The sequence below is a fragment of the Saccopteryx bilineata genome, chromosome 1, assembly GCF_036850765.1.
Source record: "Saccopteryx bilineata isolate mSacBil1 chromosome 1, mSacBil1_pri_phased_curated, whole genome shotgun sequence".
NCBI lineage: Eukaryota > Metazoa > Chordata > Mammalia > Chiroptera > Emballonuridae > Saccopteryx > Saccopteryx bilineata.
This window is the reverse complement of record NC_089490.1, coordinates 351,062,872-351,085,734: the sequence shown is the minus strand read 5'-3', so window position 1 is coordinate 351,085,734 and position 22,863 is coordinate 351,062,872. Positions and strand designations below refer to the sequence as shown.

The 22,863-nt window shown below is 34.9% G+C and overlaps 1 protein-coding gene and 1 pseudogene across 1 annotated transcript; both read left to right on the top strand.

Moving 5' to 3' along the window:
• The first annotated feature begins 12,560 nt into the window (after positions 1-12,560).
• On the top strand, positions 12,561-13,289 carry LOC136319611 (olfactory receptor 51B2-like). Its single transcript, XM_066252789.1, has one exon. It carries the CDS (start codon positions 12,561-12,563, stop codon positions 13,287-13,289), a length of 729 nt encoding a protein of 242 aa, XP_066108886.1.
• A 794-nt stretch (positions 13,290-14,083) lies between these two features.
• On the top strand, positions 14,084-22,538 carry LOC136319610 (olfactory receptor 51B2-like; annotated as a pseudogene).
• Positions 22,539-22,863: the final 325 nt, after the last annotated feature.

The following is a 22,863-nucleotide window of genomic DNA, read 5'->3' as shown; positions in this document are numbered from 1 at the left end:
ATTCATTAATTTTTGCCTTCACTTCTCTTGCCATTGGAGTCAAATTCATAAAATGCTCTTTAAAACCCAGGTCCATGAGTTGAGTACCTATGTCTTCTTCTATGTACTTAATTGTTTCAGGTCTTATGTTTAGATCTTTGATCCATTTTGAGTTAATTTTTGTACAGGGAGAGAGACTGTAGTCCAGTTTCATTCTTTTGCATGTGGCTTTCCAGTTTTCCCAGCACCATTTATTGAAGAGGCTTTCTTTTCTCCATTGTGTGTTGTTGGCCCCTTTATCAAAAATTATTTGACTATATATATGTGGTTTTATTTCTGGACTTTCTATTCTGTTCCATTGGTCTGAGTGTCTATTTTTCTGCCAATACCATGCTGTTTTGATTGTCGTGGCCCTATAATAGAGTTTGAAGTCAGGTATTGTTATGCCCCCAGCTTCATTCTTTTTCTTTAGGATTGCTTTGGCTATTCGGGGTTTTTTATAGTTCCATATAAATCTGATGATTTTTTGCTCTATTTCTTTAAAAAATGTCATTGGAATTTTGATGGGAATTGCATTAAATTTGTATATTGCTTTGGGTAATATAGCCATCTTAATTATATTTATTCTTCCTAGCCAAGAACAAGGTATATTCTTCCATCTCATTATATCTTTTTCGATTTCCCTTAACAATGGTTTATAGTTTTCATTATATAAGTCCTTTACATTCTTTGTTATGTTTATTCCTAAGTATTTTATTTTTTTTGTTGCAATCGTGAAGGGGATTATTCTTTTGAGTTCCTTCTCAGTTGTTTCATTGTTGGCATATAGAAAGGCTATTGACTTCTGTATGTTAATTTTGTATCCTGCGACCTTACTGTATTGGCTTATTGTTTCTAGTAGTCTTTTTGTGGATTCTTTGGGGTTTTCGATGTATAGGATCATATCATCTGCAAAAAGTGATACCTTTACTTCTTCTTTTCCGATATGGATGCCTTTTATTTCTTTGTCTTGTCTGATTGCTCTGGCTAGAACCTCTAGTACCACATTAAATAAGAGTGGAGAGAGTGGACAACCCTGTCTTGTTCCTGATTTAAGGGGGAAAGCCTTCAGTTTAGTGCCATTTAATATGATGTTAGCTGATGGTTTATCATATATGGCCTTTATCATGTTGAGATATTTTCCTTCTATACCCATTTTGTTGAGAGTCTTAAACATAAAATTGTGTTGTATTTTATCGAAAGCCTTTTCTGCGTCTATTGATAAGATCATGTGGTTTTTGTTCTTTGTTTTGTTGATATGGTGTATTACATTAACCGTTTTACGTATGTTGAACCATCCTTGAGATTCTGGGATGAATCCCACTTGATCATGATGTATTATTTTTTTAATATGTTATTGTATTCGATTTGCTAGTATTTTGTTTAGTATTTTAGCATCTGTATTCATTAGAGATATTGGTCTGTAGTTTTCTTTTTTTGTGCCATCCTTGCCTGGTTTTGGTATGAGGGTTCTGTTGGCCTCATAAAATGTGTTTGGAAGTATTGCTTCTTCTTCAATTTTTTGGAAGACTTTGAGTAGAATAGGAACCAAGTCTTCTTTGAATGTTTGATAAAATTCGCTGGTATAGCCGTCAGGGCCTGGACTTTTATTTTTGGGGAGGTTTTTAATGGTTTTTTCTATTTCTTCTCTACTGATAGGTCTGTTTAGGCTTTCTGCTTCTTCTTGACTCAGTCTAGGAAGGTTGTATTGTTCTAGGAATTTATCCATTTCTTCTAGGTTGTTGAATTTAGTGGCATAAAGTTTTTCATAGTATTCTACAATAATTCTTTGTATATCTACGGTGTCCGTGGTGATTTCTCCTCTTTCATTTTGGATTTTGTTTATATGAGTTTTTTCTCTTTTTTCCTTGGTAAGTCTTGCCAAGGGTTTGTCAATTTTGTTGATCTTTTCAAAGAACCAGCTCCTTGTTCTATTAATTTTTTCTATAGTTTTTCTGTTCTCTAATTCATTTATTTCTGCTCTGATTTTTATTATCTCCTTTCTTCGGCTGGTTTTGGGTTGTCTTTGTTCTTCTTTTTCTAGTTCCTTAAGGTGGGAAGTTAAGTGGTTCACTTGGGCTCTCTCTTGTTTGTTCATATATGCCTGAAGCGATATGAACTTCCCTCTTATCACTGCTTTTGCTGCATCCCATAGATTCTGATATGTCGTATTGTCATTTTCATTAGTCTGTATATATCTTTTGATCTCTGCACTTATTTCTTCTTTGACCCATTCATTTTTTAAAAGTATGTTGTTTAGTTTCCACATTTTTGTGGGATTTTTTTCCTCTTTTTTGCAGTTGAATTCTAGTTTCAAGGCTTTATGATCAGAAAATATGCTTGGTACAACTTCAATTTTTCTGAATTTGCTGATATTGTTTTTGTGGCCCAACATATGGTCAATTCTTGAGAATGATCCATGTACACTGGAGAAAAATGTATACTCAGTCACTTTGGGATGAAATGTCCTGTAGATGTCTATCATATCCAGGTGCTCTAGTGTTTTGTTTAAGGCCACTATGTCTTTGTTGATTCTCTGTTTGGATGACCGATCTAGAGCCGTCAGCGGTGTATTGAGGTCTCCAAGTATGATTGTATTTTTGTCAGTTTTTGTTTTAAGATCAATAAGTAGCTGTCTTATATATTTTGGTGCTCCTTGGTTTGGTGCATATATATTAAGAATTGTTATGTCTTCTTGATTCAGTGTCCCCTTAGCCATTATGAAATGGCCATTTTTGTCTCTAAGTACTTTTCCTGTCTTGTAGTCAGCATTATCCGATATGAGTATTGCTACACCTGCTTTTTTTTGGATGTTATTTGCTTGGAGTATTGTTTTCCAGCCTTTCACTTTGAATTTGTTTTTATCCTTGTTACTTAGATGAGTTTCCTGTAGGCAGCATACAGTTGGATTTTCTTTTTTAATCCATTCTGCTACTCTGTGCCTTTTTATTGGTGAGTTTAATCCATTTACATTTAGTGTAATTATTGATACTTGTGAGTTCCCTATTGCCATTTTATATCTTGCTTTCTGTTAGTTTTGTGTCTTGTTTGATCCTTCTCTTTCATTTTTCTATCTTTTGTTTTTATTTGGTTGTATTCCATACATCTTTCCTCTGTTGCTATCTTTTTTATCTCATGTGCTTCTGTGGTGGTTTTTTCAATGGTGGTTATCTTTGAGTAATGAAAAGGGTCCCTACCCTGTTCATTGTAGCGAACTATTTTGTGAGTACTTTTGCACTCCATCGTCCTTTGCTACTGTTAATCTCCGTCTTCTCCCCCTCTTTCTTTTTGTTGTTGTCACAGTTTAAATTTGGTTTTATTGTGTTCTTCTTGGAGCTTTTACTTGTGGCTCTGTTTTTTTTTTGTTCTTTGTATCTGATTGGAGAACCCCCTTTAGTAATTCCTGGAGTGGGGGTTTTCTGATGATAAATTCCCTCATCTTTTCTGTATCTGTGAATCTGAAACACAATTCTTGAGGGAAAAATTTTCCCCATCTGTTGATGAGAACTCCCAACCCCTGTCCCTATAATGAGGAATGTATGGAAATTATAAAAGAGCAAGGCATTAGTTTTAATGAAGTAAAAGAATTCCTCCCACCCACCCTCTTTTTCCTAGTTTTGCTGTCTTGCTGCAGCAAATGGGAGCTGAGATCCTTGTCTCATGGAAAAGAGAGAACTATAAGACAGAACAAGATGAGAAGTTTTTTATTTCCCTTCAGTGGTCATGTGTCAATTTCTTTATATTTTCTTTTCTTTTCAATTACAGTTGATGTTCCATATTTATATTAGTTTCAGGTGTATAGCATAGTGATTAGACCACTAATTTATAAAGTGGTCTCCCCCCAGTAAATCTAGTACCCACTTAATAATCATACACAATTATAATATTTTTGGCTATATTTCTTATGCTGTACTTTTATATCCCCATGACTATCTTGTAATTGTGAATTTATACTTAATTCCTTAATTCCCATCCACTTCTTACCTGAAAGCCATCAGTTTTTTTATAAATGGGAGTAATTTTTACTCATGTTATGAGTACGATATGGCAGGCAGGAAGCATTATGACAGTGTCTGGAATCCAGGGGTCTTTCTCTTCTTGTAGAAAAATAACTCAGTAGACATGGGATTATGAGCGTGAATATTGGAACTTGAGTATTTGATTTACATTGTGACTCTGGCTCTTACTTTACCACTTTGGGCAAGTTATGTAAGCTGCTTGTACCTTATCTCTAAAATGCATATAATTATTGCATAAAGTTTTTGTGAGGTTTAAATATAAAGCAGTTAAAACAATATTTAAAAGGTAATGAGCAGTCAATGTTAACTATTATTACTTCTGTTATAATCAAACATACTTATTTTAATTATTTGTATTTTGGGATATTGTTCCCCATTGAACATTCAACTATTTGAGTAGACTCCATCTTCTTCCAATTCATGGCATGTAGATATCTAAATAAATAAACTATAGAATCATTGTAATAGTCTGAAGTTTCTATTACTGGAAATAGATGATTTCACAGGCAATTTAATAATATGTCTCTGATTAATAGCAATTTTTATTTCCATATTAAAATCACTACACATAAACACTATTCTACATAGCAAAATTTTTTTTAAATATATAAGGTCTACTGGAAAGTTCTGTCCATTTTTGGAATAAAACAAAGTACAAGTTTTTCTTACTGTCAATAAACTTTATTAAATAATATATTTCCACACCAATCCTATCTTCCAAATATGGTCCGAAATGGTTTGCTGAGCTGAATTAAGCCTTTCTGCGATCTCCGATGTTGTCAGAAAAGGATCTTGCTCCAACATGGTCTTAACAATATCGCCATCGATCAAAGATGGTCTCCCAAAACGTGGCGTATCAGAAAGGTCGAAATCACCTATTTCGAATTTTTCAAACCATCTTCTGCATGTCCTATCAGAAACTGTACCTTCACCAAACACTTTCAATAAATTTCTACATGCTTCTGTAGCATTTCTTTCTTGTTGAAATTCATATACAATCCATGGGCGTAAATGAACTTTATCAGTAGCTATGGGTACACTATCGCTTCACACATAAGACTAACGTGAATCAACTTTGTTTTAGTTAACTTGCTACGTCAGTATGTATACATTAAGTGATAAAAATAGAGAGGCACACATGCACCAAACAAACATGTGCTTACGTATCAAAACTTGTTGTGATAGAAATGGACAGAACTTTTCGGTAGAACTTATACTACATTAGATTTAAGTCAGAGATAGTATATTTAGAGAATATCCAAATAAACACATAGATACATTCCTTTACTCATTAAGCAAATAAAATTTAATTTAACTGCCAATTATATTAAATTAATTCTATGTAATTATTGATACAATAAAGATGTAAACAGGATTGAGAAAATGTATTGTAGAAAATGTAATGTAAACATTTCTTTAGTAAAACAATTAATAATTTATATAAAGAAATGTGAATGAATCATAAAGTGATAGCTCAATGAATTTGTTACAAAATAAGTTTACTATTGCACCAACAACCACGAACACAAAATAGAATTTCACCTGCCCAGCAAAAAGCCCCTTGTGTCCCTATCCAGTCCACCTCTAAGATTGCTTTTTCTTAGTTGAACCCTTTACAAAGTAAAAGCTATACGCAGTAGAGGGATTGCTGGGTCATAAGGTAGTTCTATTTTCAGTTTTTTGAGGAACCACCATACTTTCTTCCATAATGGTTGTACTACTTTACATTCCCACCAACAGTGAATGAGGGTTCCTTTTTCTCCACAGCCTCTCCAACATTTGCTATTACCTGTCTTGTTAATAATAGCTAATCTAACAGGTGTGAGGTGGTATCTCATTGCAGTTTTGATTTGCATTTCTCTAATAACTAATGAAGATGAACATCTTTTCATATATCTGTTGGCCATTTGTATTTCTTCCTGAGAGAAGTGTCTGTTCATGTCCTCTTCCCATTTTTTTATTGGATTGTTTGTTTGTTTGTTGTTGAGTTTTATGAGTTATTTGTATATTTTAGATATTAGGCCCTTATCTGAGCTGTTGTTTGAAAATATCATTTCCCATTTAGTTGGCTGTCTGTTTATTTTGTTGTCAGTTTCTCTTGCTGAGCAAAAAAATCTTAGTCTGATGTAGGTCCATTCATTTATTTTTGCCTTCACTTCTCTTGCCTTTGGAGTCAAATTCATAAAATGCTCTTTAAAACCAAGGTCCATGAGTTTAGAACCTATGTCTTCTTCTATGTACTTTATTGTTTCAGGTTTTATATTTAGATCTTTGATCCATTTTGAATTAATTTTAGTACAAGGGGACAAACTGTAGTCTAGTTTCATTCTTTTGCATGTGGCTTTCCAGTTTTCCCAGCACCATTTGTAGAAGAGGCTTTCTTTTCTCCATTGTGTGTTGTTGGCCCCTTTATCAAAAATTATTTAACAATATGGCCCTGGCAGGTTGGCTCAGTGGTAGAGCGTCGGCCTGGCGTGCGGGGGACCCGGGTTCGATTCCCGGCCAGGGCACATAGGAGAAGCGCCCATTTGCTTCTCCACCCCCACCCCCTCCTTCCTCTCTGTCTCTCTCTTCCCCTCCCGCAGCCAAGGCTCCATTGGAGCAGAGATGGCCCGGGCGCTGGGGATGGCTCCTTGGCCTCTGCCCCAGGTGCTAGAGTGGCTCTGGTCGCTGCAGAGCGATGCCCCGGAGGGGCAGAGCATCGCCCCCTGGTGGGCAGAGCATCGCCCCTGGTGGGCGTGCGGGTGGATCCTGGTTGGGTGCATGCGGGAGTCTGTCTGACTATCTCTCCCCGTTTCCAGCTTCAGAAAAATACAAAAAAAAATTATTTAACAATATATATGTGGTTTTATTTCTGGACTTTCTATTCTGTTCCATTGGTCTGAGTGTCTATTTTTCTGCCAATACCATGCTGTTTTGATTGTTGTGGCTCTATAATATAGTTTGAAGTCAGGTATTGTAATGCCCCAGCTTCATTCTTTTTCCTTAGGATTGCTTTGGCTATTTGGGGTTTTTTATAGTTCCATATAAATCTGATGATTTTTTGTTCCATTTCTTTAAAAGATGTCATTGGAATTTTGATGGGAATTGCATTAAATTTGTATATTGCTTTGGGTAATATGGCCATCTTGATTATATTTATTCTTCCTATCCAAAAACAAGGAATATTCTTCCATCTCATTGTAGTTTTCATTATATAAGTCCTTTACATTCTTTGTTATGTTTATTCCTAGGTATTTTATGTTTTTTGCAATCGTGAAGGGGATTATTTTTTTGAGTTTGTTCTCAAATGTTTCATTGTTGGCATATAGAAAGGCTATAGACTACCCCAAAAACTCAGAAACATTGATACGTAAAGACACATGCAGCACCATGTTCATTGCAGCATTGTTCACAGTGGCCAAGACATGGAAACAGCCAAAAAGCTCTTCAATAAAAGAATGGATAAAGAAGATGTGGCACATATACACTATGGAATACTACTCAGCCATAAGAAATGATGACATCGGATCATTTACAACAAAATGGTGGGATCTTGATAACATTATATGGAATGAAATAAGTAAATCAGAAAAAAACAAGACCTGCATTATTCCATATGTAGGTGGGACATGAAAATGAGACTAAGTAAGAGACATTGAGAAGAATGTGGTGGTTACGGGGGGGAGGGAGAAGAAAAGGGGAGGAGGGACACAAAAAAACTAGATAGAAGGTGACAGAGGACAATCTGACTTTGGGTGATGGGTGTGCAACAGAATTGATTGACAAGATAACCTGGACATGTTTTCTTTGAACATATGTACCCTGATTTATTGATGTCACCCTAGTAAAATTAATTTTAAAAAAAGAAAAGAGATATCTTAAAAAAAAAGTAAAAGCTATGTGTTCTTTTTTGTCCTCATTAAGTTTGTGAGAAATAATCATGTGTTTGTGTGTAACAGTAGTTTGTACACTTTTACTTCTATTCAGTATTCCATTGGATAATTATATTCTTTATTTTCTTCTTGATTCTTGATAGTAATATTTGCAGCTATTGTTAAAGTGCTGCTCTGATCATTAAGGAACATGTTTATTTGATTGTTTATTTTAGGCACATAAGTATAAATTTCTGTTGGGCCTAAGCATAGAAGTACAATTTCTTAAATTTATTTATGGTAGGTACTGCCAAATATTTTTTAAAGTGATTACATAATTTTATATTTTAATAATAAAGCATGAGTCTCAACTGTTTCATATCCTTAACAACACTACGTATTTTCAGCATTTTAAAAAATCTGAGTATCATATTTCCCCATGTATAAGACACTCCCATGTATAAGATGCACCTTAATTTTGGCACCCAAAATTTGAAAAAAAAATATTACATAAAGTTATTGAACTCAATTTTATTTTATTCTTCATAAAATTTATACAACTCCTCATCACTGTCAGAACTCCCATCCATTAGCTTGTCCTCATCTATGTCTGATGACGAATCACTGTCTTCAACAATGAGCGCAACAAGTGCGAAAAAGTGGGAAATGCAAGTAAAAACATCTACAACTACTGCATAAGATGCACCCAGTTTTTAGAGCCCAAATTTTTCAAAAAAGGGTATGTCTTAAAATGGGGAAAAACAATGTATAGTAATTTCTTGTGGTTTTGAATTGCAATACCCTGATGACTAATAATGTTGAACACATTTTCATACATTTATTGATTACTCGCCTTTTTTGTAAAGAACTTATTTCTTTCAGTCTTTTGCCCATTAAAAAAATAGGTTGTCTGATATATTCTTATTGATTTTTCAGATATTATTTATAAATTAGCAGCATGTTTTGGGTCAGATGTAAGTATAACAAATATCTTTACTGTCTATAGCTGACTTTCTTAGTTTCTTAATTGTTTTTCATGGGAATAATTTAGTTGTAGTGTAGAGTTACATATGGTTCTTGTTTTTGTGAAATATTTAAGAGATCTTAAATCTAAAATCAATGAATAAAAATCCCTGTGTTATCTTAAAATAGCTTTGCATTTTTAATAACTTCACCACAAATTCAATTTTGTCTGTGGTACGAGGTTGATATCAAGAATCATTTTTGTGTCCAGATCAATTTTGTGCCATTGGTTAGTTTATATTCTTTTCTAATTCAATAAGGACCCTAGATATTATAATCATAGTTGGGTGCGCCCTCTTGCACACTTTCACATAGTTACATGATCTCATTAGCAGAAATAGTCATAGTATCACCTATGGAATGACATATTTTATTCCCTAGAGTAGCTCTTTATCCAGAACATATATATTCTTGTTAAGCAAGAAAATTTATACTTTCATAGATGGTCAAATTACTGATGACTATGTCCTTATCACAGTTTAGGTAGCCCAGAAGCAGATGCTGAAACAAGAGTTCTGGCTGAAAGGTGTTTATTAGTGGTTAACACCTTTGAAAAAAAAAAGAGAGAGAGAGAGCAGAATTAGGCAGAGGTAGAAGAAACCAAACTAAGATAAGAAACCAAACTTAGGTTGGATGAGGTTTTGTCAACAGAAAGCTCTGGACCAAATACACTTAACAGTATTAACCCATGTTGTAACTGAAATGGCCAGAATAGTCAAGCCTCTGTTCGATTATTAACCTGAGAAAGTCATGACCTTAGGCAAAGTAGCTCTGTAGCTAAGAAACATCCTGTATAAAATGAGTTTGGAGGCTATCCACTGACAACATTCCCAGAGATGCACAGCATTCATGACAAGTTGCAAAAATATATGTAGGGCAAATCTGTGGAACTTTCACCAGTTTTCTCCAGTGCATAACTACAGTATAATATTCTAACAGGCATATTGACATTGGCACAACCCAGAGAATATTTAATTTTCACTAGTTTTACATGCATTCATTTATCTTCATGCATGTTCAGCTTGATGCAATTTTATAACATGTGTAGATTTGTGTAAATGCCATCACAGTCATGATATAAAACTGACTCATCTTCCAATATTACCTCATTTTACATCTTCCTTCTTTTCTTCCCTCCCATCATTTCTAAATTCTGGCAACTACTAATCTGTGCTTCATATCTAAAATTTTGTTATTTTTAAAAATTTTTATACCTGGAATTGTTTTTGTATTTTTTATTTAACTGATTCTCTTGAAAAATGTCCAGTAATTGTATGTATCAATAGTTTCTTTCTTTTTATTGCTAGGTTCTGTATTTATGGATGTACTAGTTTATTCATTGATTGAAGTACATTTAGGTAGTTTCTAGTTTTCTTTTTGACTGAGTGTTTAACTGAATAATAAAGGGAATCAGGCTGCTATGAAATGTTCTTGTTAACCTAAAGCTATCAAGAATATTTTTACTATAAGAGAAATATCTTTTAGAAGAGGCAGAAAGGGGAAGAGAGACTAATGTTGAGAGTGAATGTACAGGGCAGGGCCATCATGACACTTGTAGGACTCTATATTATATCTTTTATTCCTCTATGTTCTATTCTTTGTGTTCTGCATCCTTCCTTTCACATCTTTCTATGTGATCTGTGTGCTAGCTTTTTTCTCTTCTTCATGCCTTTTGCCTTCCATGATTTGTTTACGTCTCAGTTATAGAACAAAACTTTGTGTGCATGTCTGTGTGTCTATGTGTTCTTCCCCAGTGTTTATCCTTTAGAGTTGCTGTTCCAATAAGGCTTGAAAATGATCATTGTATAACAACTCTAGTGGGTAAGACAAGGTCAGAACTGATTAATCAATCATGTCCACACTGGAGAAATATTGGAGACCGGAGAGCTTGATGGTAGCACATACATAGGTAGTTTGTGAGTTACTGGTACTTTTAACTGGACATTTGTAAAAAGATTGTATGTACCAGACAACTTACACATTAGCCAATGACTATATCAGTATTACTTGAAAGTCAATACCATTATATAAATAATTTTAATTATCAGCATCCCTGTCAGCAATGCATGAGAGTTCTGTTGTTTCACATTCTCATCAGTATTTGCTGTTGTCAATACACAGGATTTTGACCATTTTGACGAGTTTGTAAATATCTTTTTGCCATTATGTGCCCTGCATTTAGCACAAAACTCTAAGATTTAAAAAAGCAAGAAATACCAGATGATGGCCCTGGCCGGTTGGCTCAGGGATAGAGCATCAGCCTGGAGTGCAGGAGTCCCGGGTTTGATTCCCGGCCAGGGCACACAGGAGAAGCGCCCATCTGCTTCTCCACCCCTCCCCCTCTCCTTCCTCTCTGTCTCTCTCTTCCCCTCCTGCAGCCAGGGCTCCACTGCAGCAAAGTTTGCCCAGGCGCTGAGGATGGCTCTGTGGCTTCTGCCACAGGCGCTAGAATGGCTCTGATTGTGGCAGAGCGAAGCCCCAAGATGGGCAGAGCATCACCCCCTGGTGGGCATGCCAGGTGGATCCCGGTTGGGCGCATGTGGGAGTCTGTCTGACTGCTTCCCCGTTTCCAGCTTCGGAAAAATAAAAAAAAAAAAAAAAAAACCCAGATGATTGAATAATAGAAACAAATCTGATCACCTTAATTAAAATTTAGGAATTGAAAAAAAGTCACTTTCAAGTTTCTAAATTCTGCCTTCTGGACACAAAAACAATACTCCTTTGAAGCAGAAAGTTGTGAACTTCATAAAGTTCAAAAATATAAAAATGTCAAAAGAATTCAGGCCCCCTCTTTGGGCTCCTTGAAAGGGGTGGTCCTATGGATTTTCATAGTCATTTCTCCACATACAGTATTGCAATGTGACAGCCAACTCAAGTAAAGATGGTATAACTCAGAGAGAGCTTACTTTTGTTCCTTAAACGATCGTGAGGTTTGTACCCTTAGTACTCATTTTTGTAGGTGCCATCATTTCTCATTTATTAAATCAATGAACAAATAATATAAATGGTGAATCCAGAGTGAAAGTACCAAATTCTCTCATCATGTAAAATATGTGTAGAATAGAGATGAGAAGAAACTAGAAGACAGGACTAGAAACAGACAAAGGACCTTGGGTTTCAGTTGAAATAAGTCAGACATTTGGGTAAGCATTATCAGAGGATTCTGATTCAGATAATGAGTAATTAGAAAATATTGGAATTAGAGAACTGGGATGAGAAATTTGTGAAGGAGGAATAAAAGATGAACATAATCTATAAAAGACTATAATTTCTTATTTTTTCAATGATATGGTAAAAATAATTTTATAGTCTATAATTATACTACCCAATACTATAGTCTGTGCTTATCTTGAGTTATGGCTTTTTTTAAGTTAAAACCAAATACTGGATTTTGAAGCATTAATAAAATAACATGTAAAATATCTCATCCTGATTTTTAAACTGATTACATTTGAAATGATAATATTTTAAATATAACAGATTGAATAAAAAATTATTAAAATTGTCATTCTTCCCTTTTGCATTTTTTAATGTGACTACTAAAAATTTTTAAAGCACATGTGTGGTTTAAATTATATTTCTACTGGACAAGGCTTATTTAGAGAGACCTTACTTTTGTTTGCTTGTTTCAACACAGGGGTCCACCATGTGGTCCAACATCAGTGCTGCCCCTTTTCTACTGACTGGCTTTACAGGTCTGGAGATATTTCACCCTTGGATTTCCACTGCCTTCTTTGTTATCTATATCTCCATACTCCTCGGCAATGGCACCCTCCTCTTCCTTATCAGGGAAGACCACACTCTTCATGAGCCAATGTACTACTTTCTGGCTATACTGGCAGCCACAGACCTTGGAGTTACTTTGACAATGATGCCCACTGTGCTTGGTGTTCTGTGGCTGGATCACAGGGAGATCAGCCATAGAGCCTGCTACTTCCAAACCTATGTAATCCATTCACTCTCAATTGTGGAGTCTGGAGTCTTGCTCATCATGGCCTATTATTGTTTTATCACCATCTGCTATCCCCTGAGATATACCTCCATTCTCACCAATGCTAAGGTGGTAAAGATAGGTCTAGGGGTTCTAATGAGAGGCTTTATACTTATTGTGCCCATGATCATTATTACCCTTTCTAGATTCCCCTACTGCAGATCCCATGTCCTCTCCCATGCCTTCTGTTTGCACCAAGATGTGATCAAATTGGCACGCACTGACATCACCTTCAATAGACTTTATCCTGTAGTCCTGATTTCATTAATTGGCTTCTTGGACTCTCTGCTTATACTTATCTCTTACATCTTAATCTTTGGCCGAATGAACTGTATAATGCCAATTTGTCTTAAAATGAGAAAAACTGTTATTCTTGTCATTTAAAAAAGACACAGTGCTATTGTTCTGGTTTTCAACTTTTGGCCTCATCACATCATTAATGACATTTACCTTAGTTCTTTTGCACTGCTTGGTAGATTTGGCTGCTATTTTCTGTCATTCTTTACTTGGGTAGAATTACCTGTCATATTAGTTTGAGGTCAATGACACTTGAGATGATTGCAAAGTCTGTACAAAGAAAGGAGAATGGATAGCTTTACAGAGTTCCTAGCAGCACTGTGTGAAAAACAGTTCAACTATTTCTTCTATACCTAACAGTACATCAGAGGTGATGAAAGATTTTAGACAACACCATGGGTTTCATGGCATTAGAGTGGATCACAAATCCATGAAAGTGAAGTATTCAGACTAAGAGAGAAATTGCTGCCATAACAACCAGAAGGAAATATGAATAAGGATTTAGCAGATGCCAGTAGGGTTAGATGCTCACCAAGAATTAGTGAGAAGAACTTGAGTTGATGATATCTGGTGTCTTCCAGCTAATGCGATGACAACACCACATCACCCATAATAAATAAAGTTCCATTTCTTGCACACCTGAGATTTTGTTTTGTGTTCTGCAATTCATAGCCTCTGCATGTACATAATGAAAATGAAAGAGTGATACAAGTCATGAAAATATTATAATCATAACATTTATTTTTTTCTGGAATGAGGGGTTGATAATAAACTGCTTTCAGAAAATATTATAACTTTTTAGTTTTGAAGCACAAAAGAGATTTAATTAAGGAAATACAACTTAAGACCTCCTATTCATTTTATCTCTCATAGACATCAACATGGCCAGCATCCGCCCATCAATGATATATGAAGAAAAGCTTTGTTTTATTAGTTTGTCAAAAGGTAAGGAGAGTTAGGGAGAATTTTGCATATTAAGCAAAATTATAGAAAATATGTTGGCAAACAAAATGCCAATGTATTCAATCTACAATTAGACAATGGATATACATATTATATTTATGATTTCATGCATTCAATATTTAAGAACAATAAAAGAGGTACACAAAACGAGATTATGTTATAAGAAATAGTTTTAAAATATTAATGAAAATATTATCAGACAAAAATCAATAAAACTGTTACTTAACATATTTCCATATTGCTTTCTTTTATTAATTTTAATTTATTGTGTTTACACGGATTCAAGTGTCCCACGAAATACATTCTCCCCCCCACTCCCACATTCCCCTCATTTTTTTAATTTGAGAAGAATTGTGTGTTCCTATCTGTTACCAGGATCCCTGGAGTTATTTTTCATAATCTATAACCAAGACTCTCTTAGAAAAAATTTTATTTCTCCATTGAAAATAGTTATTTGCAAAATAATATTTGAACACTGTTGACTTAGATCCCCTCCATTGTCATCTGATCTAATTTTAATTTACCAAGCTTCTTTTTCATTTTAAGCTTTGCATTGATTTAATAAGAGAAAAGACTGAATAGACCAATTCAGTGTAGCCCAATCAGTTTAAACATTTTTTTAATTTTATTTTTTTTAGTTTAAACATTTTTTAAGAAGCACCAATAACATGAACTTAAAGGCATGAGAAAATATACACTTAAAAATTGTCAGACAACATGATTAAGTCTAATATAACACTTGTATCTAATCCAGTGAAAACTGAAAGAGAATACAAAGGCAAACTGTGAAATACACAAAGTAATTCCAAATGGTCATGAAAGAAGTCTTGACTTGCATGAAGACTTGACTTACATAAAGACTTGTAGAATTGGGCACCTGAAACCTGCGTCATTATATTAACTAGTTTCACCCCAATAAATTTTATTGAAAATGATTTTTAAAAGATGTAATACTCATGGATTTTTTTATTATCAAAATATGTATGCAAACCAAGAATAGAGCTACCATATGACCCAGCAATCCCTCTACTGGTTATCTACCCCCAGAAAACTCAAAAACATTGGTATGACATGGAAACAACCAAAATGTCCCTTGATAGAGGATTATATAAAGAAGAAGTAGTACATATATACAATGGATACTATTCAGCCACAAGAAGTGATTATATATTGCCATTTGCAACAACATGGATGAAACTTGTGAACATTGTATTGAGTGGAATAAGTAAATCAGAAAAAACTAAGAACTATATGATTTCACACATGGGTAAGATATAAAACTGAGACTCATGGACATAGATAAAAATGAAGTGGTTACCAGGGGGAGGGTGCTGTCGTGGAGGGAGTGGGAGAAGGAAGTAAAGTGGGACAAGTACGCAGTTTTGGAGAATGATTTGAGTTTGGGTGATGTGTACACAACACAATCAACAGTTCAAATGCTCTAGATTTTTACCTGAAACCTATATGCTCTGATTGATTAACGTAACACTGTAAATTTGTGTGTGTGTGTGTGTGTGTGTGTGTGTGTTGTGAGCAGGTAAGATAGTGAGGTAGGCTTCCACATGTGTCCCAACTGGATCCACTAGCAATGGTAGAGTACCAAACTATTTTTAGCACCTGAGGCTGTCACACAATGGAGCTATCCTCAGCTTCCAAGGCCATGTTTGAAACAATTGCGTTACTGGCTGTGGAAGAAGAAGAGGGAGAGAAAGGGGAGAGAGAAGGCAGGAGAAGCAGATGATCACTTCTGTGTGTCCTGACCAGGAATTAAACCTGGGACATTCATGCACTAGGTCTATGCTCAATCCACTGAGCCACTAGCCAAGGACAAATTTAATTTTCTAAATAAATAAAATATATATATAAGCAAAATAATCTGAGAAATTAAGAAGATAGTATGAGAAATGAAATCAATTCTAATTTTTATACCATATTTTATGTATAAAATTATATTCTCTCACAATATATATGTTTTTCCTTAATCCTCCCTAGATAATATAGATAGAGTATACACTATACATGAAAAACATTCTTTTACATTTGAAAAAATAAAAACTGTAATCATTTTTATACCTCTTGATATAGTAAATTTACTTGTGTCAAGTTATTCCTGGAAATAAGAAAAATTCGTAGAAACAAAATGGCATAGTATGGCAAAAAAAGAATGTGGCCTTTGAAGGAAAAGCACCTCCACTGGTCACCTTTGTAATATTGAACAAATCATTTAATCTCTGAGCCTCCCTTATCTCATCTATCAATTGAGAATAACAAAAGGCCTCGCAAGAGTCTTTCTCTGAGGAGTTGAGAATAATACATATTACTACTGATACTCATATGTTCCATTAATTCTATTACAACTACTAACATTGGCAAAGACAAACACTTGAAAATTTTGAACTGTCAAAATAGAAAGGAAAAAAGTCATCCAGTAGAAAATTATTAAATAGATGATGATACTGTTATATGATGAAATAGATAGCTAATAAGAATATTATGATGTACACCTGAAACTAATACAAAATAATATGGCATATAAACTGTAATTTAAAAATAAAAAGGAAAGAAAATAATATAAAAGGTTTCAAAGTTTCAAATAGTTTTGAAAATAATTATATTCCTTCTTCCTTTCTCTCTCAGTTACTACTAATATAGAATTCTCCTACAACGCCAGGGCTCCAGTCCATTGACATTTTATTTCTGGTTCCTTCTTGTCTTAGTTTACCATTAAATAACAAGTAAAATGTTATTATTCAGTTCTATAGAAACTCTTATATCAATCTCTCTGTCTCTCTCTCTTGTTTATTTTAAATCCATTCTAGACATTTTCTTCTATACTCGTCTGAGAAAACATAATAAAACAAAGAAAAATTACCCCTTACTGAATTCTAACATTTCCCAACCCTTGTGTCAACACTTACATAAATCAACATACAAAATCTTCATCATCATTTTTAGGAATATTTATTTAATCCTGACAACGATCCTTTCAACAACTTCTATCCTACCCATTTTACTGATGAGGAAGCTAACGTGCTGAGAGTATAGAAAGACAGAGAACCTGTAAGAAGTAGGGTTAGTGTTCACACTCAGATTGACTGGCTCCAGAGGCCATGATCTTAACAACCAATTTTAAGAACTTAAAACAAAAATTTTAAGCTAATCCAATTCAATCTGATTATTGATCATTCTCAAATCTTTTCTGCTCTCATATTGTTTTTTTAAATTCAAGGCACACACATACATATAACTGCCTAGGAGACTTTTCTACTTAACTGCTCACAAACACAGAATCCCTTAAACTGAATATGTTCTCTTTATTCTTTTTGTAAATCTAGAATGTAAAACAATGCTTACTGCAAAGTAAGATAACAAATAATTGTTGATTACTTAATAGAGTCATTCTTTTTCTGTTATCACCACTCAGGTAAAATCAGAAATGCAGCTATCATCCTTTACTATTTTCTCTCTTTAAGTCACAAGCTATTCTTCTTTCTAAGTCATAGAAATCTCTCCCACCCTATTCTATCTAACCCTACCCACACCTCATCTTGTCCACACCAACACAATTTCTCACTGGGATTATTGTGATTGTATCATATACTCCCTTCACTCACTCTCTGACCTTTCTAATGTGGCCATCATACTTTAACCACAGTAAATTTACAATGATTATCTGATGGTGACCCCTCCCCCTTACTTTATACTCATTGCTCTTAGGGTAAAGTCCAACTTCTTACACAAATTGTAAGACCCTACATGATGTGAATATGCTCCCATAGATTTATTTTGTGTCAATTTTTTTCCACATATTTTTTTTTTAGTTAACCTATTTTTTTTTAATTCATCACATTTTTTTCTTGCTTTCTCTCTATTTGGAGCTAAACTCTATCCAATTCACAACTACTATATTTCTTACCATTCTCATTGTTCTAATCTCAGCTTTATTCATATTTCCTCTGGGAAGTTTTTCCCAATCTTAAAGATATTTTATGTGCTTCCCCTTATCATGCTACCATCCATATTATAATAACAGTGCTATAAAAACTATGATCCATATTTTTTTTAGTATACACTATTGTGTTACATTTTGTGGAGGAAAAAAGAACAAAACAAACCATGTTCTTTATTGTGAACCTGGCAGAAACTGATCAATGATGTAAAAATAATATAATTTTAATATGAAAAATTGACTTTCTTATACATAGCTACTAAGAAATGTACTGATATTCTCATTCTTCTGTATCAGAACTTATTTTCTCTCGAAGGAACAGGAAAGACAAAAATGTAGTTGGAATTCATTAGTTCTAGACTCAATAATGGTACAAGTGATCCCTGGAATAAACTAAAACATATTTGGCATTTGAAGGACACAATGAAAAGAATATGCATGCCAAGGATTTGGGGTGTGCAGAAGATGTCACATAACCAACATTTCTACCTCTACTGGCATTTGAGTTTCCAGTTTTCTTCACACAGCCTTTGGGAAACACTTGAAAGTCTCAAGGACATTGAGTGGCCAATCTTCTCCTAGAGAGAGGAGAGAGGATAGAAGAATCAAGGAGTCTCCTTAGTGGCTATAAAAATGAAACTTTGGAGGAGTAGTCTCTACATACATAGCTTACTAATGAGGCCTCTTGAGGAGTCTATGCAAGAAGATCATCTGGAGTAAGTCTTAAATAAGGCAGCAGTGGGTCCTGTTCCAGCAACAAACCTGTAAAGCCAGTAGCCATGGCCACCATCACAGCCACTTAGCCCATGCAGGTTCGCATTTGATTCAAAGAGACGGTAATAAAACAATGGAGCCAAAAACTGGTGGGCCATTAGCTTTAATCCTAGCTTGTACCTGGTGGGCAAGAAATACACACAGTGAAAAAACACTTCCCTTTCCATTTGGGGCTCCCAAAGCCACTGACTTATCCGAGGTTTTCTAGGATCAAAGGTTTGTACCTCACCAGCCTTATTCACCTCTGTTTCCCATCTCCTCTCTGCACAAACTGCTTTCTCCTTCAGCACTCCTCCATCTTGGCTGCTTCTACTCCACATGGCCTTTCTCTGCTCTCCTCCTGCATGAGCTCCTCTGATCCATTTTATAGTATAGAAATCAAAACCTTTAATCCAATATACAAGCAAGGAAGTCTCTGATACAAAGTCACTTATCTGAGGCATAAATGGGATTCCTCATAAAAGTGATCCACCCGCTATCATGCAACAGTTAAGGGTGTGGGGAAAAGCTTGGTTTTTAAAAGATCTTAGTATTAAAAGGGTGGGAAAGGCTTAGTCTTAAAACTAAGCCTTAAGCTATAAGGACCCTGCCTGCTTACAGCCTGTCCCTCACACCCAATTCAAACTATAAGCAAGCAAACATATACATCATATTTGCAAACTTATTTGACCCACAAAACCTGAGTGAGTGAATGCGAAAGACACAAATATGAAATGACTCCTTTCCCTTCTGATGTCAGATACAATTGAGGAAAACAATTTTGAAATGCTTCCCAGAGGCCTGCAGAGAAAGAGGACCCCAGATGATGTGGAAAACACTACAGCTCAGGCTTTTCTGTTTCTTTTCAGTAAGTGTATTAAAGAAACCTCTAGACTTGACTTTTCTAATCTGGACCTTTGATTGACACTGAGATAACTGTGAATGCCCTAAATTAAATGTGACATTATGTGTTCTTACTTATTTGTCTGGGTAGAGGTTTATAGTTTTATTAGAGCCTAAAAGCAAACTGTGTTTATATAAGGAACTGCTCTTTTACAAAGGGCATGGGTTATTATCAGTGAGACTCAGCAGGATAAATCCTGAGACCCTCACCCTGGCCCATCACCCTGGTGTCTATGAGGACCTTTTCCCTGCCCCATTCAGGAGGGATAGAATATATATAAAAAGCAGACAAGGGGAGGAGATAACACATTTTCTTCTCTGGTCACTTCCTTACTTTAACTTTGTGATAGATTCACAATTCACTATTTTATTTTGAGGTCTATCTTTTTAACACTAAAAATACTTTCAGAGACAGAACAACATTTGCATAATAATTATAATTTAAACCTCTATATGACTTAAAGGTGTTTTGATTTTAGAGATCTCTTAGTGTTAGTGATTTTTATCTCAGTAAATGCTGTGCACATGCAGATGTAATTTCAGAGTATTTGGTAACACAAGAGTTAGATTCTTTGTGATTTGTCTTGGTCTGATCTACTTCAGATATTAAGGACATCTTATGAAGAAGGAAAGCATTCTCCTGCTCAGTATGGAGACATCTTGATGCTTCTGACTGACTAGTGAAATAAGACTGCAACATAGAAATTAATAGATCCTTTATTTTGGGTTGTAGCAACAAAGAAAATGGAAATAGTGGAAATAACTGACATCTTTAGATTGTGGGCACATGATAATGTGACCAGTCACATAAGCAATAGCTACTCAGGGTTAAGTGTTGGAGGAAAAGTAGATAAAGCTAAACAGAAACAGAGAGAAAAAGAAACTGAACATATAGTTATGTTCAGTGATATTGGAAAAGACAAGAGACAGAAAGAGAACCAATGAGTGGTGAAAGAGTAATAAAAATAATTGTATAAAAAAATTTAGAAGGAATGAAGAAATCAACCAGGCAGAAGAATAAAAAAGCATCTATATCTCCAAAGATGGGATAGAACATGTTAGAAGCAGTGCTTTTCAGGTATTACTGTGCACACAAATCACCTAGGAATTGTAAAAAAAAAAAGCAAATTTTGATTCAGTAGGTTGGAAATAGAGGTCAAAGCAGCATGTTTAACAAGTCCCCATACTTGTTAGTTGAAGCTGGTTGGTGGGTGACCCTTCTTGTAGCCAATCTCTAGAAAAGAGTAACAGTTGGAGCAACAAAGCAATTTGAAGTGATGGTGAGCTTGTTGCGTTTCATAAAACACTGACATTCAATTTCAAGAACAAACAAACAAACAAAAAAGAGTTTCTAACTGAAAAAAAACACAGTATGTATTTGTCATGATTGGGAAAAATAAAATCAAAATCATAATTATGTGTCTAGAAAGTTAGAAATCACAGCAAGAAAGCAACTAAGTATAATTATTATCCATTTGTATTTATTTATCTTGTTATTGTTATTACTGTTGCTGCAAAAATAGTTAAAGATATACATAATAGTAAGACCTGATGTTTTAAGAAAAAATAATGAAAATTATTCTTTTTATTTGAGAAAATTTTGTCCAAAATATTAACCTAATATTTAGTTCTAATTAGGGAAAGACCAGCATTGCTCATCTCAAGTAATCCCTGCATATCTTTTACTCTTCTACAGGGAAATACTTGCAGAGTTACATTTATCACACCAATTAACTATTCTCAAATGTGAGCATTGACACTGAGGCTGCCGTGATATATTATTGTTAGAAAATCTGGGTTCCTGGATTACAGATATTCAGAAAGCTGTTCTTTATTTGTGGAGATAGTATATGGCCCAATATCAGTGTTGTCTCCATTTTGCTGACTGGCTTCCCAGGCCTGGAAGCATATCATCATTGAATCTCCATCCTCTTTTTTGTAGTCTATGTCTCAGTGCTTCTTGGCAATGGCACTCTCCTCTACCTCATCAAAAATGACGACAGTCTCCATGAACCTGTGTACTATTTCTTTGCTATGCTGGTGGGCACAGATCTGACGGTGACATTGACCATGATGCTAACTCTAATGGGTGTCTTATGGGCAAATTGTCAGAAGATAAGCCTAGGAGACTGTTTTCCAAAGGCCAACTTCATTCACTCATTCCATTGTAGAATCAGGTATCTTGCTTGCCATGGCTTATGACTATTTTATTGCCATTTGCCAACTTCTGAAATATACTTCCATCCTCACCAATACTCAAGTGGTAAAGTTAGAGATGAGAGCTTTTATGAAGCTTTTATATTCATTGTGCCTGCAATCTTGCATCTTTTTTTATTTCCATAATGCCACTCTCATGTTCTCTCTCATGCTTTCTGTCTTCACCAAGAAGTTATGAAACTGGCCTCTGTTGACATAACTGTCAATTGACTTTATCCTATAATTCTGGTTTCTTTAACAGTCTTCTTAGCCTTTCTGATCACCCTTTCCTCTTATATCTTAATTTTTATGACTGCCAGGGTATAGCTTCTGGTGAAGAGAAGGCCAAGGCTCTCAATACCTGTATCTCTCACATCAGTTGTGTCCTCATCTTCTGTGTCACTGTGATTGGTCTGTCATTCATTCACAGGTTTGGGAAGAATGTGCCATACATGGTTCACATTATCATGAGTTATAGCTACTTTCTCTCTCCTCCTTTAATGAATTCTATTACAGTGTTTACAGCATCAGGACAAAGAAAATTCAATATGCATTCTTTGCCTTTTGGCTAAACATAGATTTGGAAGTTAAACTCTGATGTGGGTGTTTACCTATAAAGAAAATCAAGGATCAGAAATTTCTCTGAATTGAGAGCAAAGAAAGTCACAAGGTCTCAGCTCTTTCTGTGGTAGCCTCCACTTCTTCAAATGTTGCAATGACATTTATGAGATTCATCAAGGGCCTGCTCTTATCTTCACAGATTTGCCATTTGTTAAAGTTGTGGGTTGAGTTGTTAGTCATTATTCTGTGTTCTTCTCTCTAAATGCTAAGTAGAGGATAGAAATATTTCTGGTACATCTGGAAGATTAAGTGCATCCTGATATTATGTTTCTTGGT